The sequence below is a fragment of the Hibiscus syriacus genome, unplaced genomic scaffold (genome assembly GCF_006381635.1).
Source record: "Hibiscus syriacus cultivar Baekdansim isolate YM2019G1 unplaced genomic scaffold, ASM638163v2 tig00000340_pilon, whole genome shotgun sequence".
NCBI classification, from domain to species: domain Eukaryota; kingdom Viridiplantae; phylum Streptophyta; class Magnoliopsida; order Malvales; family Malvaceae; genus Hibiscus; species Hibiscus syriacus.
This window is the reverse complement of record NW_024061783.1, coordinates 13,405,312-13,417,411: the sequence shown is the minus strand read 5'-3', so window position 1 is coordinate 13,417,411 and position 12,100 is coordinate 13,405,312. Positions and strand designations below refer to the sequence as shown.

Genomic DNA, 12,100 nt, shown 5'->3' with positions numbered 1-12,100 from the left:
TCAAGAAACTTTGGATATTATTAAGAAATATTTATCCAATGCCCCAATTTTAGTATCACCAATGCCTGATAGACCATTAATTCTCTACTTGACGGTCTTCGAAAATTCGATGGGATGTGTACTAGGACAGCATGATGAATCTGGAAGAAAAGAAAAAGCTATTTATTATCTGAGCAAGAAATTTACTGATTGTGAAATTTGATACCCACCAATACAAAAATTATGTTGTGCTTTGGTGTGGACTACTCGAAGACTCAGACAATATATGTTATACCATACTACTTGGTTGATATCAAAACTTGATCCTTTGAAATTCTTAATGGAATCACCAACTTTGACAGGCAGAATGGCTAGATGGCAGATGTTATTATCTGAGTTTGATATTGTATATGTCAACCAAAAAGCAATAAAAGGAAGTGTAATAGCTGATTTTCTGGCCAGTCGTGTATCAAATGATTATCAGCCTTTGAACTTCAATTTTCCCGATGAAGATCTGTTGTGCATATCCATGAATGAAGAAGTCAAAACAAATGATGCATTTGCAACTTGGAAGCTTTACTTTGACGGAGCATCCAATGCTTTGGGACGAGGAATCGGGGCAGTGTTAATTTCTCCCGAAAATGTTTATTATCCCTTTACAAGTAGACTGGAGTTCTTTTGCACCAATAATATGGCGGAATATGAAGCTTGTGTCATGGGATTGAAAGAAGCTATAGAAAGAAAAATCAAATGTCTTAAGATATATGGAGATTCATCTTTGGTGGTGTATCAATTGCGAGGAGAATGGGAAACAAAAGATCCCAAATTGTTGGAATACCGAAATTTACCCTCGAATTAGTGAAAGAATTTGAGAGTTACATTCAATTATCTCCCTCGAGAAGAAAATCAAATGGCAGATGCTTTGGCTACATTAGCTGCTATGTTTCAGGCAACTAAGAAAGTTGATATGATGCCAATCAAAATGCAAGTATATGAAATTCCTGCACATTGTTATAGTGTGGAAGAAGAGGTAGATGGTAAACCATGGTATCATGATATCCTGCAATATATCAAAAATCAAAGTTATCCACCAAATGCATCGGAAATTGATAAAAGAACCTTGAGAAGAATGGCTGCTGGATATTTTCTTGATGGAGAGATTATGTATAGAAGAAGCAATGATCAAATGCTATTGAGATGTTTAAATACCAGCGAAGCTCGAAACGTCATTGAAGAAGTACACAGTGGAATATGTGGAACACATGCAAATGGTCTTTCCATGGCCAGAAAAATAATGAGATATGGATATTATTGGGCTACCATGTACACAGATTGCATTGATCATGCAAGGAAATGTCATAAATGCCAGATATATGCAGACAAGATTCATGTACCCCCATCTCCTTTACATAAAATGACAGCACCCTGGCCATTTTCTATGTGGGGAATAGATGTCATTGGGGCAATCACACCAAAAGCATCGAATGGACATTGTTTCATCCTTGTGGCAATTGATTATTTTACCAAATGGGTTGAAGCTGCTTCATATGCCAATATTAAGAGGTCCACAGTCTGTAAATTCATAAAGAAAGAGATAGTTTGCCGATATGGTCTACCAGAAAGGATCATTACAGATAATGCTCTGAACCTGAACAACAAAATGATGACCGAACTTTGTGCACAGTTTAAAATCAAACATTCAAATTCAGTGGCATATCGTCCAAAGATGAATGGGGCAGTTGAAGCAGCAAATAAGAACATCAAGAGAATCATTACAAAGACCACTGAAACTTACAAAGATTGGCACGAGAAGTTATCTTTTGCTCTATATGCATACCGAACTACTGTTCGAACATCTACTGGGGCAACACCTTTTTCTTTAGTCTACGGGATGGAAGCAGTCTTACCAATTGAAGTTGAGATTCCATCGCTCCGAATATTGAGAGAAATAAAATTGGATGAATCTGAATGGATCCAAGCTAGATTTGATCAATTGAACCTTATTGAGGAGAAAAGATTGAAAGCTATTTGCCATGGACAGATGTATCAAAAACGGATGATGCAGTCTCATGACAAAAAAGTACATCCAAGAGAATTCCAAGAGAGTGATCTAGTACTAAAAAAGATTTTGCCTATACATAAAGATTTCCGGGGGAAATGGATGCCTAATTGGGAAGGGCCATACGTTGTGAAAAAAGCCTTTTCCGGAGGAGCATTGATCTTAGCAGAAATGGATGGAAAAATTCTAAGAAATCCAATAAACTCGGATTCTGTCAAGAAATATTATGCTTGAAAAAAAAAAGAAAAGAAAAAAAAGAAAAAGAAAAGAAAGAAAAAAAAAGAGAAAAAAAAGAAAAAAGAAAAAAGAAAAAGGGGGGGTCAAGGTGAAAACCCGCAAAGGGCATCTTGTAACCAAAAGGAGGATTTGAGTTGAAAACCTGAAAAGACGGCTCAAATGCAGGTTGATATTAGGCATCTGGCAATTGAACTCTCTTAAGATTTGACAGTTTGGAAGAAACTTCACATCTACAAGCATTTCAACAACGTTTGAGATCTTCCAGACAAAAGCTTACATCATTACTCTAAATTGTGTCAACTTGATTAATTTCGAAATACTTATGCTTATAATTTGTTGAGACATTTGAATTTTTATCATTCTTATGCTTGCCATAACTTTGAATACAATTCTATTTATTTCAAGTTCAATTTATTTGAGATTCAATTTATTTTTGAAAATTCAATTTATTCTTTTCTATTGAATTAACATAATTTTGAAATAATTTAAAGATTTCTGAATATTACTTTATGTTAATACTTTTAAATACATGGAATATAAAGTAAGCAAATCATCACCATCTTAAAGCCATGAACATCAAGATTGTTACACGGGATGTTACCGACAACAAGGTCGAATCCGCCAAATCTACTCATCAATTGCTCCAACTGATCACCATTCAGTTCTTGCACATCTGCTTTCAAAGATATACTAAGACAATAAAAGGCGATCTTTGCAGCACTGATTCCAGCAAAAAGAAACAAGACATTGATATCACTGGGAAACATATCTCTATACAGATCCTTGTGTATGGTTTTTAAGGAAATCTAGAAGCATTTCCACCTCATCAGGTTCAAGTGGAGCAACTTTATTCCTTCCAACCCATACTAGATTACATTTTCAGCACTCATCAAGAACATACTTCTGGACACTCGAAGGTGGCTCATTGTCATAAGCTTCAAGAGCCTTACAGATCTTTTCTGTCAATTTGGCACTTCCTGTACATGTTTATAAACAGTTCAACTTTGTTCTTGAATCCCAGAAAGGCCATCATTTCTTTGTCAATGGAAAAACATCAGCACATGGAGGAAGCAGAATAAAGACAAAATCTGTTCTTAATTGGCAGAATTATGAATATAGCCCTTTTCAGTGTAGTAGCATGGAAATGCTTCGAATCTACAAATTCTGGCTCTACATCGAATAAGCATTGTGATATCCTAGTCCAAACATTAAATGAAAGATGAATTTGCCAATAGCATCTTATGGAAGTGTTCTTTGAGTTATCTGATTTGGTTGGACAGAACCAATCATTGAATTTAGAAGATGAATTTGCCAATAGCATCTTCTGGAAGTGTTCTTTGAGTTATCTGATCTGGTTGGACAGAACCAATCATTGAATTTAGAAGATGAATTTGCCAATAGCATCTTCTGGAAGTGTTCTTTGAGTTATCTGATCTGGTTGGACAGAACCAATCATTGAATTTAGAAGATAAATTTGCCAATAGCATCTTCTGGAAGTGTTCTTTGAGTTATCTGATCTGGTTGGACAGAACCAAACATTAAATGAAAGATGAATTTACCAATAGCATCTTCTGGAAGTGTTCTTTGAGTTATCTGATCTGGTTTGGTAAACCAATCATTGAATTTAGAAGATGAATTTGCCAATAGCATCTTCTGGAAGTGTTCTTTGAGTTATCTGATCTGTTTGGACAGAACCAATCATTGAATTTAGAAGATGAATTTGCCAATAGCATCTTCTGGAAGTGTTCTTTGAGTTATCTGATCTGGTTTGGTAAACCAATCATTGAATTTAGAAGATGAATTTGCCAATAGCATCTTCTGGAAGTGTTCTTTGAGTTATCTGATCTGGTTTGGTAGGAACTACAGAACCAATCATTGGAATTAAAAGATGAAATGCATGATCTTCTTCATTAAGAAGTTTCTTTTCAAGTTTCTTTTGCTTATTCCTTTCCCAAAAATCATAGTCCAGGTTTTGCCTTTTCTTGTAATTGGGATCATCACATAATGGCTTCCCATCTTTTACCGGAAGAAGTGCGTCAGCATCTTTAGTCATTTGAGCAGCACATATAAAATCTATCAATTTTGCAATTGATGAATCTGGACCACATTTCTCCAAGGCTATTTGAAGTTTCAGCCTCTGAGAATCCCATTTCTGTCAAGTATAACAGTTTATTCTCCTCATCAGAATCAGAATTCAAGATTTCTCGGTATTAGAAGAATTATCGATATCTGTGAAATCATCTTGAAAGGTCACTTCATAATCAGATGAGTTGTTATCAGAATCAACATGTTGCTTGAATGCAAGCTTTTCAAGAGCCTATACTATTGAGTTTTATTCTCAAGAGGTTTTGTGACATTATATCTACATTTGTCAAAGATGATAGATTCTCTGATTTGAAGAAGAAAGATCTATTGAGTTTTTACAATTGAAGAAATACTCAATTCACCAGTCTGAAATCAAATAAATTAACATTCATGCATCATATTTTAGGTGTTTACAAAAATAGGTGCATTTTCATTCATTTTCATCTATGTTGAATTTTTAACAGGAATTTCAAAGATTTTAGCAAAGATTCAAATCTATCATTTGATGGATTATCTTTTCCAGAGAAGGTTCATAATGAGAAGAACTCATCATCTGAAGGAGGAAGAAGAAGTTCATAATGAGAAGAATTTGTTCAACCTTTTGTCTGAATTCATCACTTGATGGATTATTTTTGCCAGAGAAGTTCATAATGAGAAGAACTCATCTGAAGAAGGAAGAAGTTCATAATGAGAAGAATTTGTTCAACCTTTTATTTGAATTCATCAAATTGATGGATTAGCTTTTCCAGAAAAAGTTCATAATGAGAAGAACTCATCTGAAGAAGGAAGAAGAAGTTCATAATGAGAAGAATTTGTTCAACCTTTTGTCTGAATTCATCACTTGATGGATTATTTTTGCCAGAGAAGTTCATAATGAGAAGAACTCATCTGAAGAAGGAAGAAGAAGTTCATAATGAGAAGAATTTGTTCAACCTTTTATTTGAATTCATCAAATTGATGGATTAGCTTTTCCAGAAAAAGTTCATAATGAGAAGAACTCATCTGAAGAAGGAATAAGAAGTTCATAATGAGAAGAATTTGTTCAACCTTTTGTTTGAATTCATCATTTGATGGATCAACGTTGCTAGGTAGAGTTCATAATGAGAAGAACTCGTCATCTGAAGAAGGAAGAAGAAGTTCATAATGAGAAGAACTTGTTCAACTTTTTGTTTGAATTCATCATTTGATGGATCAAAGTTGCCAGGTAGAGTTCATAATGAGAAGAACTCATCTGAAGAAGGAAGAAGAAGTTCATAATGAGAAGAACTTGTTCAATCTTTTTGAATTCATCATTGGATGGATCAACATTGCCAAGTAGAGTTCATAATGAGAAGAACTCGTCATCTGAAGAAGGAAGAAGAAGTTCATAATAAGAAGAACTTGTTCAATAATTCTATCACAGAAGGAGATAGATTAGCATCAGCCTTTCTAGAGAAAGTTCATAATGAGAAGAACTCATCAAAAGCTTATTCAACCTTTTGAATAACTCTATCACAGAAAGAAAGAGGTCAGCATCATCCCCAGCAGAAAGTTCATAATGAGAAGAACTCATCTGAAGAAAGAGAAGAATTTATTCAATATCTCCATTATGATCGAGTGAAGCCAAATGGATAAAAAAAATTTATTATCTTTTCATCTTTGCCCTATTCTTGTTAACACAAGAATGAGCAAAGAGGGGCAGCTGAAGATACTAATTTTTTACCCATATTATTATTATTATTATTATTATCATTATTATTCATTATTATTATTATTATCATTATTATTATTATATATATTAAATACATATATAAATAATTAATTACAGGCCCAATTACAACTGGACCGGCCCAGTTACAAACAACCAGAACCGGCCCAGACCCAAAAGGAAACCCTAAACCAATTTAGGGTTTCCTAACCCTAATCCCATGCCAGCCGCCTCTGCCTCCAGCCGCCTCTGCCTCCACCGCTGCCACGTCCCAACCGAAGGCACCAGAAGGTCAGCCGTAGCCGCACACGTATTTCCCAAATGGTGAGTCACCACTGGAAGTCCGGTGACTCACCGAACTCTATCCTTCGGACCGATCCGAGATGAGCACCGGTGATGGCTATAAAGCCATCACCAAACCTGCAAACAAAAAAAAAGGGACAGAAAAAAAACAGAGAGAGATACAGAGAAACAAGATACAAAAAAATATATATATATACCAACGATCTCAACAACCACTCAGCAAAGAAACAGAAAAGAAAGAAAAGAAAAGAAAGAAGAAGAGAAACTTACTGTCATCGGAGAACCCCAACCGTCGCCGGATACAACAAAAACCGAAGGTACTTTTGTAGATTTGCTCCGATTAGGAGCTTTTTAAGGAAAAAGAGCACCGGAAACGTCCTTAGGACGTTCCGATCTATTTAACGGTGTAAAAAATAAAATTTTCCGGCCACCGGATGCGGTGGCCGGCGGTGACAGTCACGACGGCACGGTTGCCGTCCGGGACCGGCTTCCCTCCGATGAGGGAAGCTAGAGAGGGCAGAGAGAAATTTGTTCTCTCTCTGTTAGAGAGAGAACAGAGAAAAGGAAATGAGAAGCTGGCCCGTAGGGCCAGCTGGTTTAGGTTATAAATACCCTCTCCCGAACGACGTCGTTTTGGGGAGGGTATTTCTGTAATTTCACAAAGGGTAAACCCCGTCCGAAGCCATTCCAATTTGTAATTTTTACATTCTAGTCACTAAATCGATTTTATAATACTTTTAATTCAGATCTTTAATTTTAATTTCTTTTATTTTAGTCCTTATATTAAATAATATATTTAGGATAAATAACAGATTTAATCCCTTAATTTTAATAAATAATATTTTAATCCTTAGTTTATATTTTTAATTTATTTTATTCTAATATCCGAATTTTAGATAATTTTATTTTAGTCACTAAATTATTAAATAAGAAAATAGCATGTTTAATCCCTATAATTCTGATTAATTATGAATTAGGTTTTTCAATTTTAATTTCACTATATTTTAGTTATTTATTTTAAGTATTTTTTATTTCTTTTAAATATATAGTTAGAATTGTTTTTTTTAATTTTTATTTGTTTATATATTTAAATATTGTTAAAAATATATAATAAATAAATATTTATTTTAAATAAATTATTTTAATATTTATTTTTCAATATCAAAGAAAATGACAGTCTTAATACAACTGGATGTCCTATTCTGATATTTTAAAATTAAAAATTAAACAATATTATTTAAATTAATATTTATCAATATCAAAGAAAAGAGCTGTCTTAAGGCACCTAGAAGTTCTTTTCTGATATTTTTTTAAATAAACAAATATTTTTTATATAATTTTGAAATAATAGGATTATAAATTAAATATATTTTTGAATTTTTAAATTTTAATAATAGAGACAATTTATAATTAAAAAGTACCAATTTTGGGCGTTGTAGGGGTGCTAATCCTTCCCTAAACGTAACCGACCACGAATCCCTTTTTATTATTAAAAAGAATGAATTTTTGGTTATAAACGCAGATCAGATTTTTTTTTAATTGATGTTTTCTTAAAATTCTTTTAAAAAATAATTTTTAGGTATTCGACCTACCTGATCCAAAAGGCCGATGGCGACTCCCAAATTATTTTCAAAACTATTTATTCACATCAATTTCACCGCCAAGTATAATATTTCGTGCCCGGACGAAAACCGGTTACGACAGACGTTAAGGGTGGGCATCGCCATCCAATTTGTTTAAGTTGAAAACCAATCCCATTCTATTTGACCAGAATGAGTTTTAGACCTATGATTAGTCTATTTATCTATGGATGATAACAAAATAAATAAAAATGCCTTTTTTTTGTCTTTTATTTCTTGATAACGATTTGAGGGAATAATTAAATTAAAATATCATCACCAAAGGAATTAGTCTAAGTGGTAAATAATTTAATATCGTTTAAGTAAGTTTTAAGTTTGAGTTCTTGTGTATGTAGAAAATTCTCGTTGGGAGACTCACCTACACAGCCAAATGTGAGACCTAAATCAATCCAAATTATTCAAGACGAAGTCTTGAGAACCATAATAACAACAAAAATAAATAAATAAATATCGTCATATTTTTCATTTTGTTTTTCTTTTAATAACAAAGGAGCTCTATTTAAAGGAAGAAAATATTGTTCAACTTATTTAAAATGTAAAGGCTTATGTTATTTGAGATCTTCGAACTTTTGATAAAAAATTAATGTGATATTTAAATTATTTTATTTCTAACATTAAAATAGTTTCTAAATTGATAAACATCATTTTCTGAATGACATAAACGGTTATTGATCATTATAGTGCTAATGTGATGGTTTACGGTACTGACTGACAATCTACATTATTAACGTGACAATCCATGATGCTGATACGACGGTCCATGATGGATGATGATGTAGTAGAGGGATTTAATTAATTTTTTGACCGAGTTTAAGAATTTAATTAATTTTTAATAATTTTTCGTTCAATTTGATCGAATACTAATTGCAACTGTAACAATTTATTAATAAAAAATTATAAATATAAATTTTGTATATAAAATATTTTTATTCTCACGTATATGTATAAAAAATTATAATTTATATTTAAGATAAAGTACAGAAATGGTCTCCCGACTATAGAGAGTTGCTTTGTTGAGTCCCTTGACTATTAAAAGTTACAAAATTGATCTTCCGACTATAGGGAGTTGCTTTTTTGAGTCCATTGACTATTAAAAATTATAAAATAGTCACCGACTAGTCATTATCTTCCAAACTTGTCTTTTTCTGTTAAAAAATTAACGATCATCTGAGTTAGACGTTAACATTATTGATTGAGATATGATAATCGTTTGAGATTATGGGGTTAGATTTTATAACTTTTAATAGTCAAGAGATTCAACAAAACAACTTCCTATAATAGGGAACCATTTTATAACTTTTAATATTCAAGAGATTCAAAAAAACATCCTATAGTTAAGGAATCATTTGTGTACTTTACACTTATATTTATATGAATGATAGATAACATGCATATTTACTATTACTAAACAACCAAAATTCATACAAAATATATTTATTATTTTTTTTGTCTCTCGATTCTAAGGCTTCACCTTGATTAATTCGAACCGACCCGCATCGCACACCTAGTTTTGGTGGGTGAATCTCCCATCAAAGATTTTCTACATACATAAAGACTCAAACTCAAAACCTTGCTTAACTGGTCTCTTACCCATAGATTTACTATTACTATGTGTGAAATGTGAATCCATTTCTTATCCTATATAATATTCCTTTTGTTCTAAGAAAAAGAAGGTTACAAAGATATTTATGCAAAAGAGAGAAAAAAAACAAAAGTAAAGCTACGAGAAGCCTATGACCTAAACAGGATCAAGTTGAAGTGCTTTGACACTTGCATTGGCCGCAATCTCTCTTCTTTTCATGACTCCATACTTTACCAACAAATCCTTAATCCAATCCCCGATGTGCAGTACTATGTATGTTCCGATCCCACCAATTAATCCATATGCTATGGAATAGCTCAGTGGCATCAAAATCAATGTCACAAATGCTGGGATCGCCTGCCTCATGTCCTCCCACTCAATTTCAACCACTGCTCTCATCATCAACACTCCCACCAGTATTAGCGGCGGCCCCACCGCCCATGCCGGTATCGATGCCAATAGTGGCGTGAAGAAGAACGCCAGGAAAAAGTATCCACCCACGGTTAGAGCCGTTAGTCCCGTTCGTCCGCCTTCTCGAATCCCCGTCGATGATTCAATGAACGCCGTCACCGGTGATGTCCCAAGAAGTGATCCCACGATGATCGACATCGCGTCCGACGTGAAAGCGAAATATTGACCCTCGAAATCTCCATTCTCGTCTGTGAAACCGGCGAATCTAGCCATGGAGTATAGTGTTCCAGTTGTATCCAATATGTCGACGTACAAGAACGTGATCAAAGCCTCCCAAAAGTAGCCTTTACCAATAGTGTCGAAACTCAACGCCCCAGCTGTACTTTCGATTAAATGGATGTCAACAACTTTCTTGAAATAGTCATGGGCTGTGTTACCGGCGTCGGTTTTCGGAAAAGCCGTCACTTTAGTGTCACGGAACCACGAAACAACCGTCACAAATAATATCCCGTAAATCATAGCGCCCTTAATATTCTTCACCAAGCAATAAGCTATGATCACAAAGCCGACGATTCCAAGCCAAAGTGTTGGACTTTCCATTCTGTTACGAAGGCAAAAAATGTCGCCGGAGACTGTACCTCCGGGCATTAGACTGACGGTTGCGTTAGTAAATTGAACGACCGGAGCAACGGAAATACGGGACGAACTCGGGCACCCGGAGAGGGTCACAAGTGTTGAAGGATTATACCCGATTAATCCGATTCCTTGATTGTTTTGTAACCCTATAAACGCAAGAAAAAGTCCGATGCCGGCCGATGAGCTGATCCGGACCGGTTTGGGGACCAATTTAGCTAACTTTGCTCGGAATCCGATAGCCGAAATGAACAAAAAGATTAACCCTTCAATGAAAACTGCCGCTAAAGCATTCTTGTAAGAGATATTACCCGACCCGTGAAAACCGACCACCGTGTAGGCGAAATAAGCATTGGTACCCATACCCGGAGCCAACGCCAGGGGCAAATTAGCTAAAGCACCCATGATGACGCAGCCAATCAGGGAAGAAACAACAGTGGCTACTATGAGATCTTTACGTACTTTCTCCAAACATGAAGCGTAACCCGGGTTAACCGGCTCGAATTTGCATGAAACATTGGGCTTGATGACTCTAAGGCTCGACCCGGTACAGTTGGATAATGGAACAGAAGGGTCGGAGCATAAAGGAACACAATCTGAGACGCTGCAAGGACCGCCGGAGTCGCCGAGGATGGAAGCATTCACGGCTAAGATGTAAGCCATGGTGAGAAACGTGGCTGTGCCGGCACGTAACTCGGTCGTGAAAGTGGAGTTCCGTTCAGTGAGTTTGAAACGTTTCCCGATTCGACTATTGGCGACGGCCGAGTTGAGCCGGGTTAGGAACTCTTTGGGTGGTGGGTGAGGTTCCATGGCGACGGAAAATGAAAAAGAAGGAAACTTTGTTAGTAGATAAAGAAGAGTATGGTATTATTATATACAAATACCCAAATAAAGATGAAAAAAAAAGTTTTGGTTTGATTATTTTCCGGGAAAATTTGATGATTGGTTGAAAATAAGGAAGAGATTCTATAGAGATAAAGTGAGAAGGGATCTTATTTTATAAGGAAAAGTATCTGGGAATTTTAGAAGGAAATGAGACAATGATTTATTAGACCATTTTTAGTGTGAACCACGACTGCTTCATCCATAATTACTCTCTCTCTACATATCATTTATCTATTTTTCAAGGTGTCTTAAATAATTCAGATCAATCTAGATTGCGTATTTAATTTTGATGGATCAATCTTCTACTTAGAGTTTTCTACATACACAAATAACCCAAAATACTAAACCTACTTAACGATATCAAATTGCTTACTACTTAAATCAACCTAGTTAATATTTTTATCTATTTTATATATAAAAAGAATTGAATTAAAAATAATAAATATTGCAACTAACCCGAGTAGGCTCCTCATTTACATTTATATTTGTTTTTGGTCAGTCTAAGACATGTTGGAGTTACCTTAGGAAATGTTTTTTTTCCCTTTTGTTTAGTTTTAAGTACGTGCCTTTGTTGAATTCATAGTTGGTTCAATGATAAT

The 12,100-nt window shown here is 34.7% G+C and overlaps 1 protein-coding gene across 1 annotated transcript; it reads right to left on the bottom strand.

Moving 5' to 3' along the window:
- Window positions 1–9,600: 9,600 nt before the first annotated feature.
- LOC120204623 (adenine/guanine permease AZG1-like) lies at window positions 9,601–11,523 on the bottom strand. Its single transcript, XM_039204694.1, has one exon. It carries the CDS (start codon window positions 11,424–11,426, stop codon window positions 9,729–9,731), a length of 1,698 nt encoding a protein of 565 aa, XP_039060625.1. The 5' UTR covers window positions 11,427–11,523; the 3' UTR covers window positions 9,601–9,728.
- Between the last annotated feature and the right edge of the window lie 577 nt (window positions 11,524–12,100).

Bases quoted from the DNA above. Each gene is read 5' to 3' on its own strand.
- LOC120204623 (XM_039204694.1), bottom strand. From the start codon at position 11,426: ATGGAACCTCACCCACCACCCAAAGAGTTCCTAACCCGGCTCAACTCG.